The 25,000-nt window shown below is 47.1% G+C and overlaps 1 protein-coding gene across 1 annotated transcript in view; it reads left to right on the top strand.

Moving 5' to 3' along the window:
- igf1ra (insulin-like growth factor 1a receptor) overlaps positions 1-13,769 on the top strand; it is a 228,607-nt gene extending 214,838 nt beyond the window's left edge. The window contains exons 20-21 of the mRNA XM_078532356.1: positions 4,237-4,371; positions 11,655-13,769. Of these exons, the coding sequence (XP_078388482.1) occupies positions 4,237-4,371; positions 11,655-12,018 (499 nt within the window). The 3' untranslated portion in view covers positions 12,019-13,769. The remainder of the gene's footprint in view (positions 1-4,236; positions 4,372-11,654) is intronic.
- The last annotated feature ends 11,231 nt before the right edge of the window (positions 13,770-25,000 follow it).

The following is a 25,000-nucleotide window of genomic DNA, read 5'->3' as shown; positions in this document are numbered from 1 at the left end:
CTGTACACTCCACTGGAGTGTCAGCCAGGATTTAGGTACCTGAGAACTCCTGTTAGCCTGAAACTGTAGCCCAGTGAAAACCTGCAGCTCAAAGGGAAGATGAAACAGCAGCGTTGCAGTTATGGTACCAGGATGATGTGAGTTTTGCAATCAAAGATGACCAGTTTGACCACGAAATCTGCCAGACTGTCGCAACCCAACTGGCTGGTGAGTCTCTTTCAGAGAAGTTAATTGAATATTACTAGCCAGTCTGCCGTACCTGTGGCCCCAGTCCAACTCAATGCTGTTGAAGCACAATGCGCTTATTGTCTTAGTGCAATGACTTTCAACTTATTTTGGCTAAGGAACCCTGCAATGTATTGTGAACTCCTGTGGAACCCTAACCCCTTCTCCCTCCAGCCCTCCCACTGTATTATATATATATATATATATATATATATATGTGTGTGTATATATATCATAAAACAAAAATGCAAACATAGTAAAACACTATCGAATGAATGATGGATTATTTTTCATTACATGTAAGAACAATATATCTTGAAAAATTGGGTATAATTTTCAGATGATGTGATAGCTGCACTGAACCCTGGGAACCCGCGTTGAAAAAACACTGCCTTAGTAAGTCACACAAGTCACTGTGTACCGTTTTGGCCTCCTTATTTAAGAAAGGATGTAAATGTGTCAGAAGCGGTTCAGAGAAGGTTCACTAGACTGATACCTGGGTTCGGGTGAAGTGGGGTGGTTGGGTTATCTTATGAGGAAAGGTTAGACAGGTTGAGCCTGTATCCATTTGGGAGTTTAGAAGAATGAGAGGTGATCTGGTTGAAACTTAGAAGAATCTGAGGGGACTTGACAGGGTGGACGCTGAAATGATGAGTGGGAGAGACTAGAACTAGTGGGCACAGTTTAATAAATAATTGATGCCTCATTTCGGGTGGCGATGAGGAGACGTTTTTTCTGAGGGTTGTGAGCCTGTGGAATTCTCGGTGGAGGCTGCGTCGTTAAATATTTTTAAGTGCAGAGGTAGATTGACCCCCTTGTTAGTCAAGAATCTAAGGTTATTGGGGGGTTAGGTGGGAACGTGGAGTTGAGGCAATCAGAATCGGCCACGAATCCCATTGAATGGCGGAGCAGGCTGGAGGGGCCGAATGGCCTCCTGCACCCTAATTCCATATGTCCGTATAAACAAGAAGGCAGCCCAATTACAACTGCTCCGAGCACCTCGCAATCGCCGATAAGCCCACCCAAAGAACGTTTTGGTTTAGAGAAAGAAAATGAACTTTGTCCTCTTTTAAAGGCAAGGGAATCAGTCACTACAACAGAACCAGGTCACAGCTTTTCCAACCCAACCCGGGGCAAAGTGGAACGAAACCTGGCCTCAGCACCTTATCAGCCTCGACCCACCCTGATGATTGCGGTAACTTGAACAAGTGACCACCACCACCGGCACATTCGAACGTTCTGCCGACGGCAAGGATAGGATAGGGTCGGGTGACTCTCCAGCTGGGGAGGGGACGCTGAGCTGTGAACCTGCTCTTCAGCAGCAGAGACTGACCTTCATCCGAAACAGATTTGTGCCACGGCATTAGATCATGTGCTAGATCTTCTGACATCTTAATTAGCAAAGGTTCCTGGGAGTTTGGAATGAAGAAATCATTTATCCTTTTTTATGGCCTGAAACAGCAGCCTTTTCAAATGTTTGAAGGAATTCGAATAACCTTGTGGAAATCTGCTTTGCCAGTGCATCTCTCTCAGGTGCTTTTTCACCCTGTGGAGGATTTTAACCAGTTCCACATTCAAATACCTTTTTTTGTTTTGACTTAAAGCCATAGAACGATGAATCTCTGATCTCCTGAAGGCGTTGACTCATTCCTGCAATACACGGCTCTCGTTGTGACTGTTTGTGGCACGAGCCAAAATAGCAGCTATTCTACCAAGGGGTTCAGTGCAAACCATAGAAAGGTTTACGGTGCCAAAAGAGGCCATTCAGCCCATCGTGTCTGCGCCGGCCAAAAAGAGGAAAAAAAGAAACTAGCCGCTCATTTTAATCCAACTTTCCAGCGCCTGGTCCGCTGGTCTTGCAGGTTACAGCACTTCAGATGCAGATCCAGGTACCTTTTATAAACCACCAACTTCAGCAGTGGATTCCAAATGCCCACCACCCTCTGGGTGAAAAAGTTTTTTTTTCATGTCCCCTCTAATCCTCCTACCAGTCACCTTAAATCTGTGCCCCCAGGTAACTGACCCCTCCATCTAGGTGAAACAAGTCTTTCCTGTCTACCTTATCTAGGCTCCTCATAATTTTGTACGCCTCAATTAGGCCAACCCCTTAGCCTCCTCTGTTCTAAGGAAAATAACCCCAGCCTATCCAATCTCTCCTCATAGCTGCAATTTTCAAGCCCCGGCAACATTCTTGTAAATCTCCTCTGCACACTCTCAAGTGCAATTATTTCCTTTCTGTAATGTGGTGACCAGAACTGTACACACAATTCCAGCTGTGGCCTAACAGTTCCATCCTTACATCCCTGCTTTTGTATTCAATGCCTTGCCCAATAAAGGAAAGCTTTCCATTTGCTTTCTTGACCTGTTCACCTGTCCGACTGCTTTCAAGGACCTGTGCGCATGCACTCTTAAGGTCTCTCACCTCCTCAACCCCTCTCAACTTCCTGTTTTATTGAGTATTCCCTTGCTTTGTTTACCTTCCCCAAAATGCATTACCTCACACTTTTCTGGATTGAATTCCATTTACCACTTCTCTGCCAACCAAACCATTGATATTGTTCTGGAGTTGACAGCTAATCCCCTTCACTATCAACTTCAAGGCCAATTTTTGTGTCATCTGCAAATTTTACAATCATGCCTCCCGCATTTAAGTCTAAATCGTTAATATATACAGCAAACAACAAGGGCCCCAACACCTAGCCCTGTGGAACACCCACTGGAAACTGCTTTCTTTCGCAAAAACATCCATCGATCCTTTGTTCTCTGTCACGGAGCCAATTTTGGATCCAACCTGCTACCTTCCCTTGTATCCCATGGGATCTCACTTTCCTGACCAGTCTGCCATGTGGGACCTTGTCAAAAGCCTCACTGAAATCCATGTAGACAACATCCACTCCAGTACCCTCATCAATCCTCCTTGTTACCTCCTCAAAAAATTCTATTAAGTTAGCAAGACACGATCTTCCCCCTAACAAAACCTTGCTGACTATCCCTGAGATCAATCTCTGCCTTCCTAAGCGACAGCTTATCCTGTCTCTCGGAATTTTTTCCAATCGTTTGTCCGCCGCTGAAGTCAGACTGACCAGCCTATAATTTTCTGGCCCATCCCTTACACCATTTAATGGTATAATGGTACAACGTTCGCACACCTCCAATTGGCTGGGACTTCCCCAGTATCTAGTGAGTTGGAAAATTAACCTCAGCACATCCGCTTTACCCCCCTCACTTCCCTCAACAGCCTGGGATACAATCCATTTGGCCCTGGTGATTTATCCACCTTCAAGGATGCCAGTCTCTCCAGTACTTCCCCTCTCACTATGCTTATTGTATCTAATTTATTTCACACTCCTCCTCTTTAACTAGAATGTCTGCACCGTCCCTCTCCTTAGTGAAGGCAGAGACAAAGTGCGAACCCTGCACATAAACTAGACCCAGCAATGGTCCAAGCATCTTGTCTCTTTTTTTTGTTTTGTGTTTCTGCCCAGCCTTTGGCAGATTTTGAGCCTTGTTCAAGAAAACTAATCGGTGAATTTGCTGTATTTCTTTTCCAAAACAAACCCTCGATCGGTTACTACAGCGGCAAAGTCTGAGCAGAATTTGAATTGGGTGGATTTTGAAATGAAGAACCACAACAACGTGGACTTAAAAGGGTCCTCTCACATGCTAAAAGGGCCCAAAGTGCTTCACAGGAGCAATAATCAAACATGTGACTGAGCCCCAGGATATCAGGGCGGGTAACAGGTAAGGTTTAATGAGGGAATTCCCAGAGTTCGGGGCCAAAGTAGCTGATGGCACAGTTGCCAATGATGGAATTGGGAATGCTCAGAAGGCCAGAATTGGAAGTGGCAAAGATCTCGAAGGCTTATAGGGCTAGAGGAGGTTATGGAGGTAGGGCTGGTGTTGTGGGGGAAACAAGGCTATGAAGAGATTGGACAACGAGAATGAGAATTTTAAATCATGGTCTTAATGGACTTGCAATGAATGGCTGTTATTTGTACCTTCCTGTTGCAGGTCGTTTGGTGTTGTTCTCTGGGAGATAGCCACATTGGCTGAGCAGCCGTACCAGGGCATGTCCAATGAGCAAGTTCTGCGTTTTGTGATGGAGGGCGGCTTGCTGGAGAGACCAGAATCCTGTGCTGACAGCCTGTAAGTTAGAAACCACGTTAATGGGGTGGGTGGTGGAGCTCTACAGAACTGGCTGGCGGGAGGGGAGATACTTGGGTCCTGTTTACATAACCACTACAGTACTAAAGCTTCACTTGCTGTTAAAACCTCCCTCCCTCCCCAACTCCCAACCCCTCCCCCTCCCAATTTCCCAGGACCTCCCAAACCCCCCCTCCGTCCCAACCCCTGTCCACCCTCCCCCTCCCAAACCACCACCTCTCTCTCCCTCCCAAACCACCACCTCGCTCCCCCTCCCAAACCACCACTTCTCTCCTCTTCCCAAACCAACACCCTCCTCCCCCAAACCCCCTCCCCCAAACCCCCTCCTCCCCCTCCCCCAAACCCCCTCCTCCCCCTCCCCCAAACACCCTCCTCCCCCTCCCCCAAACACCCTCCTCCCCCTCCCCCAAACACCCTCCTCCCCCTCCCCCAAACACCCTCCTCCCCCTCCCCCAAACACCCTCCTCCCCCTCCCCCCAACACCCTCCTCCCCCTCCCCCAAACACCCTCCTCCCCCCTCCCCCCAAACACCCTCCTCCCCCCTCCCCCCAAACACCCTCCTCCCCCCTCCCCCCAAACACCCTCCTCCCCCCTCCCCCAAACACCCTCCTCCCCCCTCCCCCCAAACACCCTCCTCCCCCCAAACACCCTCCTCCCCCCTCCCCCAAACACCCTCCTCCCCCTTCCCCAAACTCCCTCCTCGCCCTCCCTCTCCCTCTCCCCCTCCCTCCTCCATTCCCCTCCCTCTGTGCCCCCTCTTTTTCTTTGTTTCTTTCTCCCTTGTGCATTCCCTCTGCCCTTTGTCCCTTTGTATCTCTCTCTCTCTCTCTCTCTCTCTCTCTCTCTCTCTCTCCCTCTGTTGCAACTGAGCACCAGAAGAAAACCATTTCAGCAGTTTACATTATGACATAAATCAGTAAGTGGGTAACTATGCAGGATATGAATACCAGAATCCCATTGCTCAACATTTCCATACGCCAGATAAAGCTGTAGCGGGGGAAAATATTGGAATTTAATTTGGTAATGCTGGCAGCCTGACAGAGAGCAGCAAATCAACTTTTTGACTGTAAAAAAATGATGACGAGATCAGCAATTACAATCATTTAATCTGCTGCGTTTTCAAATTAGATTGCCACTTCATCAAATATTTCATTCCAGATTTCTACAAAACAGGCGCACTGTAATATTGGGGTTTCAGCTTCACCCTCTGTCTGCCAGCTCCCAATTTTCAGCTGCTTCCCTGACTTGTGGAGTGTGCAGGATTTCAGTGCAGAAACAGGCCATTTGGCCCATCGAGTCTCTGCCAGTGTTTGTCTCCAAATAAGCAGACAATTCTAATTCTGCCGTCCCTGCTAATATGTAACACAGCTGAACAGACACCGACCAGTTGACCCCTAGTCAGCCCCAAGGTAATGAGAGTGTGTGGGTTATTCAGCGGCCGACAGGAGGTCCTATCCTCATCCAGCCTCCTAGTTGAGACCAGAGAGGACCTTTCCCACTCACTCGCTCTTGAATCTTGCTGAAAAGAGAGACATGTTGCTGAAGCTTTTTGTCTTGCATTCGTCAGGACAAACAAGAATGCCAAATTTTGGACGATCACAATGATTTATACTGCAGGAGAAAAGGGTGCTGATTGGTTGGCAAGCCGGCACTGATTGGCTGAGGCATTGCCATGGAGAAAGCAATGGTAACTATATAGGCTCCTCATGCTGATGGGTAATTCAGACAATTAACCAACTAACACCCAATTTAACATGGCTCATTTACGCTTGCTAGAAGCGACATACGCTCATACACAGGGACCCGTTCTCTGCAAACAAAAGGAATATGTTCAAGCCTTGTGTCTTTTATGAATTACCCAGGAACTTGGGGAGCCTGTAGTTTCCCATTGCCATCCCCGTGGCAATGTCTCGACCAATTAGAGTCAACTTGCCAACCAATCAGCACCCTTTTCTCCTGTAATACAAATCGTTGAGATTGTTTGAAATTTGGCATCCTTGCATTTGTCCTAATGATTGCGAAACAAAAAAAGCTTCAGCAACATTTCTCTCTTTTCACCAAGATTCGAGTTACTGTTCACTTATTCTTCCAGTGCTGGGTGAGGGAGTGCCCTTGACTCTGCTGCTGGGAGTCCCACTGTTATTAGTAGCAGAAGCGACTTCTCATTCTAACACTTGCCAGGAGCCTGAACAACTTATATCGCTGGCAGGTGGAGTGTGGGGAGGGGGGCAGAAGGCGGACGGCATCAGCTGGCAAAAGTACAAGAACGACGTTGGTCCGCTCAAGGTTTCTTTAAAAGTCATTTCCCGGTCAACGAGAGGGCGAGTGTCAAATAACAGGGGCTGCGTGTTGTACTGGCTCGTGTTGGGTGTAAGCTGTCCACTTGACATGTGATTTGCTATCTCGCATACCTTCCCTTAATGAGCCTGCTGAGGGTTCCTGTTGACATTAGCCTCAAGTAGAGCAGGGATTGATTTCAGGCCACGGGGAATGACCGGCAGCACAGAGCCAGCACAGTGAAGACGAGAGGGCACAGGAGAAAACTTTGTGTTGGCTGGGTTCCTGGTATGAGAATTGTTTTTATCTAATTCCGTTTCCCTGGCCTCCACCCCTTCTTCTCACATGTGGATCATGTGCCCTCTGCTACTTCATCCCCGTGTACCAGCCTGGAAAGTAAGCATGAACAGGCTATTTGACCATGGAGTGCAGCAGCTCTTAAGCGCCCCTATTGCCCAAATGTGTCCTTTCCAGGAGTGGATCTTTTTTTTTTCCCTCTTCCTCCCAACACCGAAATCTAAAGGTGCTGAGGCCAATAAAAGTGACCAGACCTGATGCCTGCTGTGTTCAGACAACTCTGCACTGAGCCAGCAGCTACTGATCTCAGGGGTTTTTCGATCACTCAGCTAATGAAACGGTTCTTGGAAGGAAAGCACTTATTAGATCCTCCTGTAGTTGATGCCACTTAGAATAAATCTGTTGAAGAAACACGCGCCTACCTCAAATAATTGGAAATGATCCAAGTTGCAGAAAGCAAACGGCTTAATTCCCAAATTGACAACCACCACCACCCCATCTACCGTTTTAACGCAGAAAAGTCTTGTGTGAATTAAATAAATTGCAGTAAATGATTTTTCTCGTAGGGGCAGATTGTTTTCACAGGATATGGAGTTGATTTCTGAGACAAGTAGGATGGAAGTTTAGTGTAGAGAATTCATCATATGCAGACGCCACACACACACACACACACACACACACACACACACAGTGCGTACAGGAGCACGCATGCAGGCATCCGCTCACACACACACACACACTGTGTGTACAGGAGCACGTGTGCAGGCATCTGCTCGCTCACACACACACACACACACACACACACACAGTGCGTACAGGAGCACGCGTGCAGGCATCTGCTCGCTCACACACACACACACACCCACACACTGTGTGTACAGGAGCACGCGTGCAGGCATCCACACACACACACACACACACACACACACAGTGCGTACAGGAGCACGCGTGCAGGCATCTGCTCGCTCACACACACAGTGCGTACAGGAGCACGTGTGCAGGCATCTGCTCGCTCACACACACACACACACACACACACATACTTAGCTTTTAGGAAATACAGTGTCAATTTACCAGCATCTACCCTGGGCTCCAAGGGTTACATTATGCGGAAAGATTCCATAAGCTAGTTTTGTAGTCCCAGGAATTTTTAAATATTAAGGGGCGATTTGATTGAATTTTTCAATATATTTAAGGAGAACTAATAAAGTAGATCGGAACTATTTCTGCTGGTTGGTGAGTCGAGGAATAGGCGACATAGTCTAAAGGTTAGAGCCAGACCTTTCAGGAGGAAGTTAGGAAACTCCTCTATGCAATGGGTGGCGGACATTTGGAACAGTGAATTTTAATTGGCAGATATTTGCTAACCAAACTTTTATTGAGGGATATTGGGAGAAGTTGGGTATGGAGTTAGGCTGCAGGTCAACCATGATCTCATTGGATGGTGGAACACGGCGCAGGGACTACATTATTTTTATCGGTACAGGGGTGTGGACGTTGCTGGCAAGGCCAGCGTTTGCTACCCATCACTAATTGCCCTTGAGCTGAGAGACTTGCTCGGCCATTTCAGAGGGCAGTTAAGAGTCACCCACGTTGCCGTGGGCCTGGAGTCACACATAGTCCAGGCCCGGGTAAGGATGGCAGATTTCCTTCCCAGAAGAATATTAGTGAACCGGATGGGTTTTTAAGACAGCCAATGATATGAACCTATGCAGAACCCCAGAGCATTAGCCAGAGCCTCTGGATCATGAGTCCAGTAACGTTACAACTCCGCCACCATCACCCCTTAAGCTCCGTTCCCTAATTGAGAATGCTCTATTCCTACCCCAACTCAATAACGTATACCTGAACTCGTCAGCTCTGAAGAAGAGTCATGCGGACTCAAAACATTAACTCGGTTTCTCTCGCAATAGATGCTGCCAGACCTGCTGAGTTTTTCCGAGTTTTCTGTTTTTATTTCAGGTTTCCGGCGTTCACAGTATTCTGCTTCTAACCTACACCTGGAACCTGTTCACCACGACACAGCTCGCATTTTCAACATAGGGATTCGCCACTTAACTGGCGTGTGCATGCGTGCGTGTGCCTGTGCATGTGTGTGTCCCTGCCCACCTGCACCTACTGCAATTCTGAGCTATAGCTCCCCATCAGCTCTGACCTGTTCAGAGCACTTTCACAGTCCCCCCCACCCCGAGACTTCTTACACTGGATTGCACCACACAGAGTGAGCACTGAAATTCTCCAGATGTCCGTTCCCTCGCTGTAGCTATGGACGGTGAGACCTGCTCAAAGCTACCTTACAGTCAGGAAGTGAAAGTGTGATGGGAAGAATCTGCAGAACAGCTTTTAAGAGTTTATTTTGGTGCGTTTATAAGTGGGAAGAATGTAAAATCTTTTATAATGAAATTTCCAACATGTTAAACCCTTTAGACACACTGTTGATTACAGACCAACAGCCCAAAAAGTCAGATCCTTTTGTGGAAAGTTGTGAAATTGAATTGATTAATTCCGGTCATTTGTGGGTTGGCACCAAGATAAAGGGGTGTGAAAGATTGCCAACGAAACCAGACTGGTTCATTAATGCCCTTCGGGGAAGGGAACCTGCTGTCCTTGACCGCTCTGGTCCAAATGTGACTCCAGTCCCGCTCAAGGTAGCAATCCTAGATTAAGAACAACCAATTTAAGATAATCACTCGAGCCTATAATATGGCTCATTTATGCTTGCTAGAAGTGACAACATTCATACACAGGGACCCTTTCTCTGAAAATAAAAGGCATATGTTCAAACCTTACGCCCCTTTTCTGAATTATCCAGGAACCTGGGGAGCCTATAGTTCCCTGTTGCTTTCTCCATGGCAAAGCCCCAGCCAATCAGAGTCGACTTGCCAACCAATCAGCAGCCTTTTCTCCTGTAGTGTGAAGTGTTGTGATTGTTTGAAATTTGGCATTCTTGTGTTTGTCCTGATGAGTGCAAGACGAAAAGCTTCGCCAACATGTCTCTCTTTTCAGCCATATTCAAGATAGCGATTGCTACTCTGTTTAGCCAGGGAGAGGCAGTACATGCAGCCTTTCTAAGCACTGCCTGCAGCGCAAGAACAAATCCTTTTTTTTTTTCCCCCGAACCATTGTGTTTGAATGTTCCCAAATTTAATTCAGCCCGAGAGCAAGTACCCTGAGGGTCGGTCCCAGGTTGGATGCCAATCTGCTCTGTATCGTCAGGCCTCAGTCAGCCTGAAGTCAGCGTTGGCTACCCTGTTGGTTAGGGTCCCCGCTCCTCCTCGCTGCCCGTTGACTCTGGGTGAACGGGATACGACCCCTCCCGCAGTAGCATGACCAGCGGGCGGTCACTCATGCCTGAAGGAAGGCCTGTTTGACTGTGACAAGGTGGGTGTCAGAAGCTGTGTTTAGTGGCCAGGGAGCAGCACCCTGGTCAAAGCTTGGGACCTGCATGTTTTATTGAACAAATTGCTGGTAACGTTCAGTAGGACGGGTCGTGTGAGTTGAAATTAAATCCGTTTTTGCCATAGTTGGGCAGATTATAAATATAATATTTACTTGCCTGCTCTCCATACATGTCCGTCTATATCCGCAATGAGATGCATTAACTCCTAGTATGGTCTCTGCAGCACCAAGTCTTCAGAGTGAGCGTCATCCCAGTTGATGTAACCGGGGCGTTGGGTTGAGGGGGGGGGGGTGGGGAGCCTGTCACATGCTGTTATTCACCCTGATGTCACACACTCAGGCAGTCGCACTTGGCGTTTGTGGTTTCTTGGTCTTGTGCTGTAGCTGCAGGGCACTAAGCCACAGGCTGGCATGTGACTGAGAGACAGCTGGTTTGTCTATTTTGTTTCAGGTCAGCAGCTGGGAGTGAGGCAGCGAGCGAGCGCTGAGCCAAACAGCTTTCCACAAATGTAGTTTGTATTTCGGTGGGAGCTTTTGTAAGATATCCTTTTTTATTTTCACCCCCCGCCGCACAACCCCTGTTTCCTGCCACACCCTCTCCGCCTGCCTGCAGCGCCCAGGAAACCCCAGGCTTCACCCGAATAGCTGTACCTCCCTCATGAGTTGGCTATGGGCTAATCGACTGCGTAGCTCATCACTCTCCACGCCTGGGTGTAGAACTCACCACACGGTGACCGCCGATTGTATCGTGGCAATCGGAGGCTATCACGGGTCGATGGGGGTGTGGAATTTGAAACACAAACAGCTCAGCCCCGATCTTATTGAATGGCGGAGCGGGTTCGAAGGGCCTACTTCTGTTTCGTATGTTCGTGTGACATTGCCTAGCCCACGGGCACTGAGATCACTTCCTTCTCTGATCAACGTGCTCGATTCTCACTGCTCAAACACACTGGCAGCAGACGGAGATGTTCCCCCTCTTCCTGGCCTCCTCCACCTTCCCCCACTCCTACCTCTTTCCTGCCCCTCCTATTTCCTTAGCACTTTCCCACCCTCCGACCTGCCCACACCCCCACCCCTCCACTTCCATAGACCAGAGGAAGTTGTTATCCTCAGCTGCTGCTGGCAGTCCACTCCTGGGCATTGTGCCATCCCACCAGGTTTTCCCGTTGCCCGCATCAGTTTGAGTTATGTCTTCAATTGGGATTTGGTTGTCAGTGACGTGGTTTGCTCCTTCCGTCTCTCGTTCAATAACGCGTCTCTCTTTCCTCTTCCCCGCCCCCTTGCCGGTTTAGCTACGATTTGATGAGGATGTGCTGGCAGTATAACCCCAAGATGCGTCCTGCATTCATGGAGATCATCCAGAGCATCAAAGCTGATCTGGAGCCCTCCTTCAAAGAGGTCGCCTTCTTCTACAGCGAGGACTGCAAGGTCCGGGATGTCGAGGAGTTTGAGATCGAGGCAGACAACATGGAGAGCATCCCCCTCGACCCCTCCTCCACCCTCCAACACACTGACAAACACTCAGGTCACAAAGTGGAAAATGGACCAGGCGTTGTCCTGCGGGCCAGTTTTGACGAGCGGCAGCCATACACTCACATGAACGGGGGGCGGAAGAACGAGAAGGTGTTGCCTTTGCCCCAGTCAACAGTCTGCTGATTTCCCCCCCCCCAACCAACTACCCCTCCCACCCCACCCCCAACCCCTTTCCCCAGAACCAAGAGAAAAAAACCAACACGTGCGCACCACACCCCCACACACACACACACCCACACACACACACACACGCCCCCACACACCCACACACACACACACACCCACACACACACACCCACACACACGCCCCCACACACCCACACACACACCCACACACACACACCCACACAAAGAGAAAACCTTATATATCTCGGTAGATCTCAAACTGCCGTTGCTGCACAATGGAAAGAACCTCCTTCCGATCACCACACCAATTTTTCATACGCAAACAACTGACAGCGCTCGAGAGCGAGAGAGAGCCACCACACTGGGCTCAGCTGAACTTCTGACATAAGACACTCAGTCCTAGATCTCTCACCGCTTCATAGTCCAAACATACGTGAAGCCCAACTTCTTAAACAGAGACACTGCCTGGCCTCTCCCCTCCGATCCCTGACGCCATCACTCACAGGCCTTTATTGAGATGTATGGATATATATATATCTGTATATTTTTTAACCGATCTAACTCTCGTCCCCGTTTCCCGGGGACCCTGTAGTGCGTTTCTCCTCTGGCGCTGTCGGAGTGTCTCGGGTGTAGTTATCTCGCACCGCTGCCAAATTTTGCCAAAATTTAAAAGAGAACGAGATTAGTTTTATTACAAACGTGTTTCAGCTTACTGAGAGATAAGGGGGGGTGGAAAAAGCAAGTGTTTTGCGGCGAAGCAGATAGACAGGGACACACACGCATGCACACGTACACGTACACACACACACACACACGTACATACGTTTCATCGACCAACCCCGTTGCATCAATCTACACTGGGATTAACGTGATGTTGAAACTTTTAAGTTGGACAGTGAAAACAAAGTACTGTGCGCTGTCACTTGGAAGAGCACAGCATTGGAGATGTCCTGTGCCACTTGACAGGGCCCAATCCACGAACTCGTGGCGAGCCGAATGGAAAGAGGAGTGAGACGGACCCAGTCTTTTGGGAGTGTGTGTGGGGGGGAAGAAAAAAAAAAAACAAGTGAGAGAAGAAAGACAAAAAGGAGCAGTTAAGTGCTAAGTATTTTCTGATGTGTTCAGTTACATTAGAATTCTAGCGAATGGGTCTTGCAGTTCTATGTTTGACCATTGATCCTTTGGATACTCATTGTTTCACTTTTATAACTTTTATGGTTTATTATCCATCTGTCTTTAAAAAAGAGAAGCTGCTATAATTTTTTTTTTTTCCTTAACTCTGGGGATGAAATCAACTTTACCTTCAGGTCTACTGCCTTGTCACTCCCTTTCCTCCCCACTGCCCCTTCCATTTTGTTCCTTCAGTTTCTTAACGCTTGGTACACCAGTTCAAATTGACTTTTATTTCTTCCTGTTAATGGTTCCGATGGCGCAATTGCCACGCACTTCTGCCTATTTTTTTAAAAGAAAAGAATTTCGGAAAACCCGAAGATGCTCCCTTGCGTTTTGTTACTCGTGGCATCTTAGCTCAGCGCGTAAACAGAAACCGGTTTTCCCCCCCCCCCCCTCAAACAACTATACCGTAGTCGAGCAGAAATGTTTTTTTTTGAGAACTTGTGTCTGAATCAGTACAGGGCGTGAAATAAATATACTCAGGTCAAACAGTTTAATACTAGTACATGTCTTTCTCAGTGTTTCCATGTTCATTTTTGTGCATACGTAGAAATTGTTTGCCCTTTATCTTCCCCGAACCACCCCTCCCCCCCAACCCCCACCCTTCCACCCCCGTAAAAAACCTAGGCCCTTTTTTGTTTAACCAAACTGGGATAGTTATCCTGACAGCTCAACTTCGATCACACGGTTGTATTGTTTTATTTTGGCTGCATATCTTTCCTGTCCAGGTTTTGGATCTTTTTTTCTTTCTCTCAATTATTACCAGGATGAGTCTTTAGCAGGCCGGACGGGCGGCCATTTTGTATTGGCCACGTTGTCCGTTTAACTGACTCTACGCTCTGTTTAAAAAAAATCTGGCATGGCGGACTTCTTGTTTTTTAGGGTTGTATGGTTTAAAAGTGATTGCAGGAGCAATGGCTATTAGTAACTATATCAGCTTGCCAAAATTGATAGTGCACTGGTAATAATCAGCCCAATGCTCATTGCTAAAAAGAAAAATGCCAGGCGTTAACAAAACCCAAATATTGAGCGGCAGCGGAGTGGAGTCTAAATATCAGGAAAGGTAGTCTTTCAAGTAATAAATGCATGCAATTTTGGCCTGCAGAAGGCTTAACATTATTGTGACTGGGTCCACATTCACCACACGGGCTGAAAGGCTAACTGAAAAAGTGCCCCCGACCCCTCTCCTGATCTCAGGATATCTTATATTTCTTTCCAGGCTGTTCTGGGTGAGGTTGCCCCCCTCCCCCCTCCCCCCCCCCCCCCCCAACCAAACGCAAGTTGCCGTCATCACTTCTCAGCCACTGAGAGTGTAGAGCAAAAAGGCACAAGGGGACGGTTTCGCGCCCGTCGCTTCTTCATCGCAACTCCCCTTGTACCCTCACCCCCCCCCTTTCATGGTGGTGGGGGCGAGGGAGGGAGGGAGGGGGGTCACCACTTATTTAAACCTCTGCTGCCAGGTCGATAGGGTTGACTCTGCGATTAGCGAACGTTGACGCGTTCGGAGACGCCGACGTTAAAGGTTGGCTCGGGGCCGATATACTCGCTCGTACTCTCCACTGCCGTAATGTCGGAGAAAATGTACAACTGTGAGAGGTGGGAGTGGGAGGGGGGCTTTTGTTCAAAGAATGCTCCTGAACCCACCTAGACTGGAAGGAAGTTAACTAAAGTGCAAGAGCAAAAGAAAAACAAATGGATTAAGACTGATATTTGTGACCAGAGGTAACATTAAAGTTTGTAGTGTTTTTATTTTGCTATTCCTTTTTCTAGAATAGTTTCTGGCTTCCTTTTTTTTGCCACTGTCCCATAGCATTATTCTGAATTTCTGTTAATTAAAAAGGTAATCTATGTAGGAATTTTTTTTTAATTTATTTTTTAATATCAGTTAAGATCACTGTAAAATGCCCCAAATTGAAATCAGTACTGATAGAAGAGTTTGTTTTTTTTTAAATGTTACCTGACAGGGGGACATTTTTTTTTTTTGTTGTTGTTGTTGATGTTTTTAAGCATTTATCTACCTCACTTTTTTTTTATATATATATATTATATATAAAATACATCTCGCATTCAGCAATCTGAGACAGTACAATATCCGGAAAACCTCAAAACAATCCACAAACCACAAACACTAATGTCTTTGGAGAGGGCTGAGTTGCTCGGTTCACAGAGGTCACCAGCTTTGTTTGGGAGGGGGTGAAGGGTGAAAGGTCAAGCGACCGCAGTTAATCACTCCAAACGTAAGCCGCCGCCGCGAATGAACCCATCGCAGGTCCCTGGATCCCTCGTGCCTGTCGTGCATGTGTTGTCTTATCAGATAGTCCTGGTACCCATGGCAACCAATGCAGTATCCTCCTGGTGATGCGCACGTGTACTACATGTTTTATGCTCGTTATTTTTTGGTCGCGGGGGACGAGGGAGCGTCGCGTGATGCTCCCTTCATTTTCATTTCATTTGTGCACTTGTTCAGCGTCGCCTCCTTAACGGGATTGCAGGCCCAGTGCTTGACCTCGCCCCCAAAGTAGTTGTCAAATGGTTCCACTGATTCTTTTTTTTCTCTCCCTTTTCTACCGACATCTTGGAGAAGCGGCTCTCCTCTCTGGGGCAGGCCAGCACTCGTCAGTCTTCAGCGAGAGGTGTGCTCGGGGCAGGGGGGGGAGGTGTTACAAGCAAACGGGTTGGTGTATTTTCACTCTTTCCCCCCCCCCACTTCTTACCCTGAACCGAATCGAAACTCCTTCCTGTTGAGCCTGGGGAGTCCAGGAGCTGCAGCTTCTGCCCGTTGTCAGTGTGAGGGCCAGATTCACCGTTATCTAAAAGGGAGAAGGTCAGCTGGGTCAGTTAGTCCCCGACTTAAACTGAGATGCAGACAGCAATCTTTGGGGAGCGTTGATTTAACAAACACCTTCACCGACAGTGGGCGAGAGGCTGGATAAAGCAGAATCGGTTTGAACCAACTTCAGGCCCCTATTGCGAGGTGTCTTTGAGTTTGTGTATGTTTCTGGAAAGGCCTTTCCTGGTACAGCCGAGGTCAGTTTTCCCTTGTGAGGACGTGAGCACTCCCACCAAATTGTGAAGCTCAGGATGTGACCAAACCCACTCCCACAGATCAGTCTAGCCCAAAGGCCAGAGTGGAGCCAAACGATGTGACTTAACAGGTATTCCATCAGATCACAAACCCATCTCCCTGTTCCTGTCCATTCACTGGTTCCGACAGTGCTTGTAGGATCTAAATATGCAGAGGGTCAAATAACCAATGTCTAATATATGCTTTACAATAACGTCACCCCATTTGGCCCTTGTTAGTTTAAACCCATGAACTGTTGACAAAATATTAACATTGATGGGGACAGTGTAGAGGAAGCTTTACTCTGTATCTAACCCCATGCTGAACCTGTCCTGGGAGTGTTTGATGGGGACAGTGTAGAGTGAGCTTTAATCTGTATCTAACCCCGTGCTGAACCTGCCCTGGGAGTGTTTGATGGGGACAGTGTAGAGGGAGCTTTACTCTGTATCTAACCCTGTGCTGTACCTGTCCTGGGAGTGTTTGATGGAGACAGTGTAGAGGGAACTTAACTCTGTATCTAACCCCGTGCTGAACCTGCCCTGGGAATGTTTGATGGGGACAGTGTAGAGGGAGCTTTACTCTGTATCTAACCCCGTGCTGAACCTGTCCTGGGAGTGTTTGATGGGGACAGTGTAGAGGGAGCTTTACTCTGTATCTAACCCCGTGCTGTACCTGTCCTGGGAGTGTTTGATGGGGACAGTGTAGAGGGAGCTTTACTCTGTATCTAACCCCGTGCTGTACTTGACCAAAAAGTGTGGAGGGAGCATCTAACATTTGCCGTGCCTGATCTCAAGTTCTCGATGCTGAAAGTGCAAAATGTTCCATTCCCCGTGGCCAACAACATCCCTCAGCCCCAGCACAAAAACTGAACAAAAAAGATTTCAGAAGAGTCGTCTGACCCACCGTTGGGTTGGGGGTAAATCAGCAAGTTACAAGTTCAGTGAGTTTCCAATGCAGAAATGTCCATCGACCCCAGAAATGGAGCAGTAAATGAGGGACGGTGGGGGGGGAAAGAGAGTCACAAATCAAACCTCCTACAATACCAGGTAGGACAGCAATAATCTCCACAACCAGGACCATTGTGATGGTAAACTCGAGTGCGAGCATCCTGAAGCGATCCTTGTAAGGGCTCTCGCAATTCCTCCAAAGTGCACCCCCACCCACCCCAAAAGAGCTTCAGAGCATCTATGCATGTGGTTGATGCGTGTTTCTGGCAGGGTTTACCATCGTAGATAGCTGGGGAGTTGTGCATTTCGCCCAGACTTCCTAGATGACCCCCCCCCCGTCCCAAAGTAAAAAGACACTCATGAATTTGCAGCTTTGCTAATTTTCCAGCAGAAGTTCACCAAGTTTAAAATCTGGAAGGTTTTTTAAAAACTTGTTATCTTTATTGTTGCTGCTGCTGAGTGGCTTCCTTGCTGGCTCACTGGGCAGGAGCACTGCCATGTGAGGTCAAGACACAATTCAGCCCTTGTCCAGAGCTGGACGGGGAGATTCCCAATGACCCTCCTTCCAGCAGCCCCGCCCCCTCCCGCGAAAAAGAGTTTTGTGATGCCCTCCACGGCTGCATAGCTGGGGTGCATTCTCTATGGCAGTTGACTTGCCCAGCCACTGCTCTTGATTTGCGAGTCCAGTTGGTGGCGTGGGGGGGCAGCCCCCCAGCGAGAGTCTGTCTCCTTTGGAAAAACGTGGAGAGAATTCAGGGCAGGAATTTGGCCAGGGTGGGGGAGGGGTGGGAAGTGCCAGAGTTATTTTTGGTGTCATGCAGGAAGGAAATGTGGCTTTTTAGGCCTTAAATTGGCATTTTAAAGCCATGGAGTAATATAGCTTGTCAGTGGGTTAGTGAGGCTACCAGTGATATTGGAGTTTCTGGAACCAGGGCCCGAAATGCGAGGCAGAACCACTTCTCAGCTGGGAGAGTTCGAGCACAAAACTGGTGACCTCCTGACCTAGCAAACCTTTTCCCCCCCACATTGCACATATTAATCATCACAACCGTAGACCCTCAGATCACAGCTGGTTACGAATGTTTGTTAAACTGTCTGATTTATTATATCATCAGTAGATGAAATCTGTATTAGAAAAGAAAAAAAATTTTTTTTTAAAAATCACTAACAACATCGTGGCCATCTTAGCAACTGTATAGATCATTGAAAGCACTTCATTTATCATTACTGTTTTGTTACTGACTTAGGAAATGGCTGTATGGGCTTGTTGATGTCCGAGCTGTTTAAAGGGACAGTGTCCCGTTTTGTTGTCTGACCGAAGTTGTCCGTAGCATCTACCCGGGGAATGAGCAAACCCTGATGTGTGTAAAGCTGAATTTGGAGGGTCCCTATGTGTGTGTTTATTTCTAAATGGGACCCTTGTTTCAAGTGGCCTGCATGAACTTTTGATTTGGGCTGCATCCCATGTTTGTCTTATGCATTCTCTTTGTCAGTCAGACAAACTTTGCACAAAGCCTCTTGCATTTGTCAAAGGCTGTTGGTTCTGGTACATTGAGAACAGGTCTGGAGTCAGTCCACAAGGAGGTTTGTTACTAAGCTGATAAAAAATTTACATTGACAATATCCCCAACATGTGTTCCTTGGTAATAATTCAACAGAAGTCACGACGAGCGTGTTGCTCAGTCATTGGGTGTTCTGTTCGCTCAGAAGGACGTAGTAACCTTTAGCGTTGAGGTGAAAGAATAGACAGGCAGTTGATGACAGTTCAGAGATGAGGCTGCGAAGTTAGCTTGTGAAACTCTCAATCTGACAACCGAACACCAGCCAAAGTCTTTCCTGGCCGGAAAGGTTGATCTGTTTATTTGAAAGCGGTTTACCTGCCTGTTAGCGCGCACAGGAAGGTAAAGAAAAAGCAAAATACTGCAAAATCTGAAATAAGGACAGAGAAAATGCTTGGGGAAAACCTCAGGTCAGGCAGCGTCCGTGGAGAGAGAAACAGTTAATGTTACAGGTCGACAGTTTCCATCAGAACTTATAAGGGAGTTGGATGTCAATCCCCTGATATAGCAACAAGTCATTTGGAGGGATGTGTTAAATGAATTTAATGTGGAAACAGAAAGGATCCTCCAAATACTGGAAGGTCAGTCTGCACCTGAACAAGAATAAGCTGTTCCTTGCGAGTATACTTGCATGAAAGAAAACCACAAACGACCTGATTGGGTCGACCTTGTGCCCGATGGTTTCTGTGCTTGAAAAACGGGAAGAGGTTCACTCCGACATCCTGAAGCCCGATGGCTTTGATCCAGGTGGTCCCGGGTCCCTGTCGAGTTAGCTCACCTCTGTTTGGGTTGGAGAGTGAGGGTATTGCGGCTGTCCTCAGTGCCCGGATAGGGTGAAGGGTGAGGGTGGGTCGGGCAAAGCGGGTCAGGGTTCCTGCTGCCAGCCATTGCGCAACTGGATAGCGTCCTTGACAAGCGGGAGTATGGTAGACTTGGGGGCTCTGCCCATGTGATGAAACAGTCCACAACATTGAACTTTCTCAGGCCTCCGCCCAAAAGGTGTTGAGGCGCCTGGTGTTGCCATGAAGAACTCTACTTTTTACTCCATACTGAGGCGGGGGGAGACGGGACATAAAAAGGAGGCAGTAACATTAATTTATGCGGGTGAGATTTTAAAACACTCAAGTTACCCCCTGGACAACTTGAGCCAGTCCGATGTTGGGAATTATTTACTTTTACACCCAGCTTCCTTTTGCCAGGAGACCCTTGGTACCGGATTTAACGGCGCGATGGTGAAAGCAAGCGCTAGTTACGCAGAGTCTGAGGTAAAGCAAAACCAGGATAATAGCAGTCACCCAGCACACAGAGGGATAGAGACTCGACAGTCAGAAGTTCCTTGCAAGCCCAGTAAGGTGTTGCACTGACATCGCAATGTACCGACGATGTTGACCACAGTGACAAAAAGGAGAATATGCTGGAAATAAACAGCAATTGGTGTCAGCTTTGGAATAAGACACTGGCGTGTTCTCTGTCCTCACAGATGCTGTCTGTGTATTTTGAGTGTGAACTGTTTTGGTTTCCAGCATTTGTGGGTTTCCAGTTTTCTTCTCCGCTCCATTTAATACACAGTGCTATAAAAATCCAGTTGATCCTTAAATACCATGGCGGTTGTTGCAAAAAACATCCATACATATGTAAAAAAAAAAAAATTAATTCTTTTCCTGTGTCACACAACAGACCAAAGATCTCACCACACGGATCATGGGGGATAATTCTAGTGATGTCAGGAGCAAGTGAGAGCAGGTCGGGGATGCAATACTGGCGGACCTTGTCGTTATTGTAGAAAAACAGTTAGAAAAACGAGCTGCATTGTACCATCACATTCTGTGCTGAGAGCGGTTAACTCTCAGAGTTAAGCATCCAAACTACTCATTCCATGTGCTAAGGCTGATACTTGAACAGAAATGATGTTCCATTGATGAAGCTGACCCAAGTATGTTTGTGTCAGGTCCAGATGTAATCTCTGCACCACCCCCCACCCCCGGCCTACGCCAGCAGACATCCAATCCCCATTACGTCCTGATTTGCGATCAGAGCAGAGCTGATGTCAAGACTCTAGAGTTGGAGTTGGTGCCACTGTAAACGTTTGCCCATTTCAAAATTATTCTGTGCATTTAATGTTTTGCTAGCTGTTCTTGGGGTTGTGAAATGTGACTGGCCCTGATGAATTTAGTGCCCTTACATTGGGGCAAGATTATTTCAATGAAATGGGGTTAAGTTAATGGCCGGGAAGAATAACACAACAGCACAGACTCAACTACTGAGGAAATGGGGGTGAATGGGCCTTGCCTACACGGTAGCACCTCTGTAGACTGGCTGGGTTTAAGAGTAGAAGTTCAATTTTAAGAATACATCTGTGGTCTGATTAGTTCCTCTGAATGCCAGCATTGACTGAGCTCCCACAACAACCCTACTGCAGTCACGTTCAATGAGACATGGCCCTAACTAAGTTTTGACTGTAGCAGCTTAGAATATATCACCACTGTTTTCATTTCATTGGCGTATCAAATATATATACATATATATATTATATGTATGCGTATAATATATATTGTATATATATCAAGAGAGAAATTTACAGAATTAGGAGTTTAAGCAGGATCGTGAATATATATGTTGAGGGGACTCTTTTCATAATTTTTGTAACAAAAATATCTTAATGTATATTAGGCCAAACTAAAGGATTACCTCAAGGTTAATACCAGCATGGTTGAGAAAACCAATCCAGTTTTGTCCAAAAATATTATCTAATACACTTTTTGTGGTGTTGTCCTATGATTTAAGCTTTGTGTTAGAAATTTTACAGGGATAATACCTTGTCCAATGCAGATCTGATTGGTCCTATTAAATGCTAGAATGAATTATGTTATAGCTGAATAATGTAGGGGGTCTCTGATACTGCATTTGTTCAATGCAATTGACATGGAACATAAAAGTCGCAATTAATTTGGTCCTCGTCTCCCCCCCCACCCCCATCTTCCTTGTTTCTACGCAGTCCACTTTCAACCAAGGGTACAAGGTAATCTGATCTATTCCTCATAAGCACCACTCCTTATTGGCTGGCTGGCTAGGTAATCAACTGTGGGGTTGGGAAGGACCCATCCCATTCCGTCACCCCCGCCCCCCCACCAACCCACCCACCTCTGCCGCAACCAACAAACCCATCTTCTTTCCTCTCCCTAAGATGGAGTTATTCCACCAGCACACCTCGTGGGGTAGCTGGAGATTCTTGCAACTCGGCCTCATAGAGGGTTTGCAGGACTCAGAGTTGCAGCTGACGCCATGGGCTTTGGGCTTGAGCTATTTTTGGGTTAAGTTGCAACCAAGAGGGCAGATTGGATCAAATATTACAAAGTGTACGAGTGCAAGTAATGAATGGGAAGGTTTGCTCTCCTCGAATCATTTTAGCATATCTGGGAGCCGTTGTGGTGTATGGGTTGAAACAACATTCTCTGATCTGCTAAAATCCAGAGTAAAGCAAACCATTCGGAGTTCGTTATTGCCAGGAGTTTACGGGTATGTTTATTATTAATTATTTTCATTGTTGTCTGTGATCCTTTCTGTTTCAAAGCTGTGCCTCTGTCAGGGCAGGGAGAGCAGGAACATCATGCCTACTTGTAGGTAGCTTCCAACTCGGGGCTAGCCCAGCAAGGTTCTTCCCTTTATCGGTTTGCGCTCTCGTCCTGCTGCCAAAATGAAAAGTGCCTTTGGCATATGGGGGCCAGTACAATTGCCCTTGCACCCCCCCCCAATCCCCACCTTGGGCTAAAGGTTGGGGGGTGGGGGTGGAGAAGCAGGGGCAGAAAATCAGACCAGCTTCCCTGTCTGAAAACACAGCTGTGGAGTTGGGATGAGGGATGGCTCTGGGGTTGGCACTGACAACAGTTGGTGCTCTCACATGGGGTGGAGAGATCGGAGCCTGTAACCATTCAGATTTTGGTGCCTTCAAGGGAGGAGAGGGGGGTTGTCGGAGGTGGCAGATAGAGGAGGAAAAAATCTGTGGAATATAATGAGATTTTCAAAATCTCCCATTATCAGTCAGATACTCGCCTGACTTGTACGCTAAGGAGTCTGATTAGATCACCAGTCCCAGTTAGTAAAGGGCTTCAGACCCTTGCTGGAATCTCTCTTGTATGAGGTATTGTCTGTCCCAGGGGCCAAGTGGGGGAATGTAGAGAGGGGCCCAACTGGCCCCACATCCCAACCTGAGTTAATCAAATACTCGCACCTGAAAACATGATGACAGCTCTCGAAACCCCTTCTGTACCCCCCAGGCCAGCCAAACAGAGTGGTATCCACAGCAGTTGCCAAGACACCAGTCTATACAGCTTGTCCTTTTCTCTGAGTTAAAAGGTGGGTGGGGAGGGGAATAGATGGGAGCTGGATTCCAAAACAAGAACCTTGGAGATGTTAAGATAAAAGGAGTCTTGATGAAGGTGTTTCCACACTGTTGGAGGTAACTGCGCCATGGCTGTTCATTGTAGTTTCTGAAATGCTGCAAATACCCCAATCAAACTGGTACGACGATGTAGGACCTGGAGCTTTCTTTACCAGAAGAGTTGAGGCTTAAAAGGAGAGGAGGGGGGGGGAACGGGACGGGACTACAGGTGACAGCTTGTGATGTTCTGGTTGTGGTGTAGATGCGGGTCTAAACAACCAGATTGGGGCACCTCTTCAGAAAGGAGCAGGTTCAGGAATGGTTCAGGCGAAAGAACAAGGTATCTTTGGGGGCATCGAGTTACCACGGGTCAAGGGATGATGACCATTGATAACCAAGGGACCCCAAGTACTGGCAAAGCTGAGACCATGGTGCTTCACTAATATAATGTCGCTTCTATGATTTTCGATTGCAGTTGATGTGGTACAGTGAAGAGAGCTGGGGAAATTTTGGTACTTTATTTTTTTTTTATGCTCGAAGCACGAGCCTTGGTTTTTGGATTTTTAAGCGAGGGAAGGATTGGTTTTCCACGAGCCATCTGGGAACGCCTTGATTGGAGTGTGTAAGGGATGTAGAAATGGAGGCGTATTCCAGACCAGCAATGGTCGAGATACAGAGCTGGCCAGACTGAGTTGCTATTGGCTCATTAGCTCGGAATGAAATGAGGGAATTACAAATCTTAATCACTGCACAACACTTAGAACAATTCCATGAGAATATAGTGAAATTCAGTCGACTGGTCTGGAATGGTGGTCTGGAGAATATCGGGGTTTTTTTTCCTTTTGGTGGGTTGGGGGTGGGGTGGGGTGGGGGGAGTGGGTTAGGTTGTTGACTGTAGGTTCTCCAAATTCTGGCCAATTCTCTCCAGAAAATGAGGGAGGTGCAGAAATGGACAGGAGTTGAGCTCTGTATTTTACAGCCCATTGGCGTTCAAATCCTCAAACCGCATCCTCGCAAGTTAAAGATTCAAAAACACTCATTGTACAGTTCAGTGCAGACACCTATAGGGTCAGGCTGGGCAGAAATTACTACTACCTCCAGGAGGGGAAAATGAACACTTTGGATGGCATATTGCAAGGATGCTTTTCCTTCCCTACCCCACGAGTCGTTTATTAAATGATTTTTTTTTTTAAATGGAACAGTAAAGATGGCCAATTTGTTAAATAAAAAAAAAAAATGACTTGCTGTGTGTAAATTATTCCTACAATTCCTGTGTTTATATGGAGATTTGATTCATTGGTTAAAAAAAATTCAAATGTTTTGTATATTCTGTTGTAAGGATTTATTCCTGTTATTTCGATATATTATGGAATCTTTTCATTCAAGAGGAAAAAGAAAAATACTTGTCTATTTTGACCGGCTGAAGCTAAAGCAATTCTAGGTTTCTTCTTTCTTAGCTTTTTCTAGTAGTTACAGTACAAGATTTAAGTTAAATAAAATCTGTATGCAAAAAAAAAAATCCAGTGGTTTTGTTATTTTGTCTTGCATGGGACTCTCTTTTTTGCTAAAAACAAAAAGCTACTGCGGATGCTGGAAATCCAAAACAAAAACAGAATTACCTGGAAAAACTCAGCAGGTCTGGCAGCATCGGTGGAGAAGAAAACAGTTGACGTTTCGAGTTCTCATGACCCTTCGGCAGAACTGAAGTATAGTTAGGAGAGGTGAGAGGTGAAAGGAGAGGTATTTCACCTCTCTCCTAACTATACTTCAGTTCTGCCGAAGGGTCATGAGGACTCGAAACGTCAACTGTTTTCTTCTCCACCGATGCTGCCAGACCTGCAGAGTTTTTCCAGGTAAT

The sequence above is a fragment of the Cetorhinus maximus genome, chromosome 30 (assembly GCF_964194155.1).
Source record: "Cetorhinus maximus chromosome 30, sCetMax3.hap1.1, whole genome shotgun sequence".
In the NCBI taxonomy this organism is placed as follows: Eukaryota; Metazoa; Chordata; class Chondrichthyes; order Lamniformes; family Cetorhinidae; genus Cetorhinus; species Cetorhinus maximus.
The sequence above is the reverse complement of the archived record's forward strand: the minus strand, read 5'-3'. Positions and strand labels throughout refer to the sequence as shown.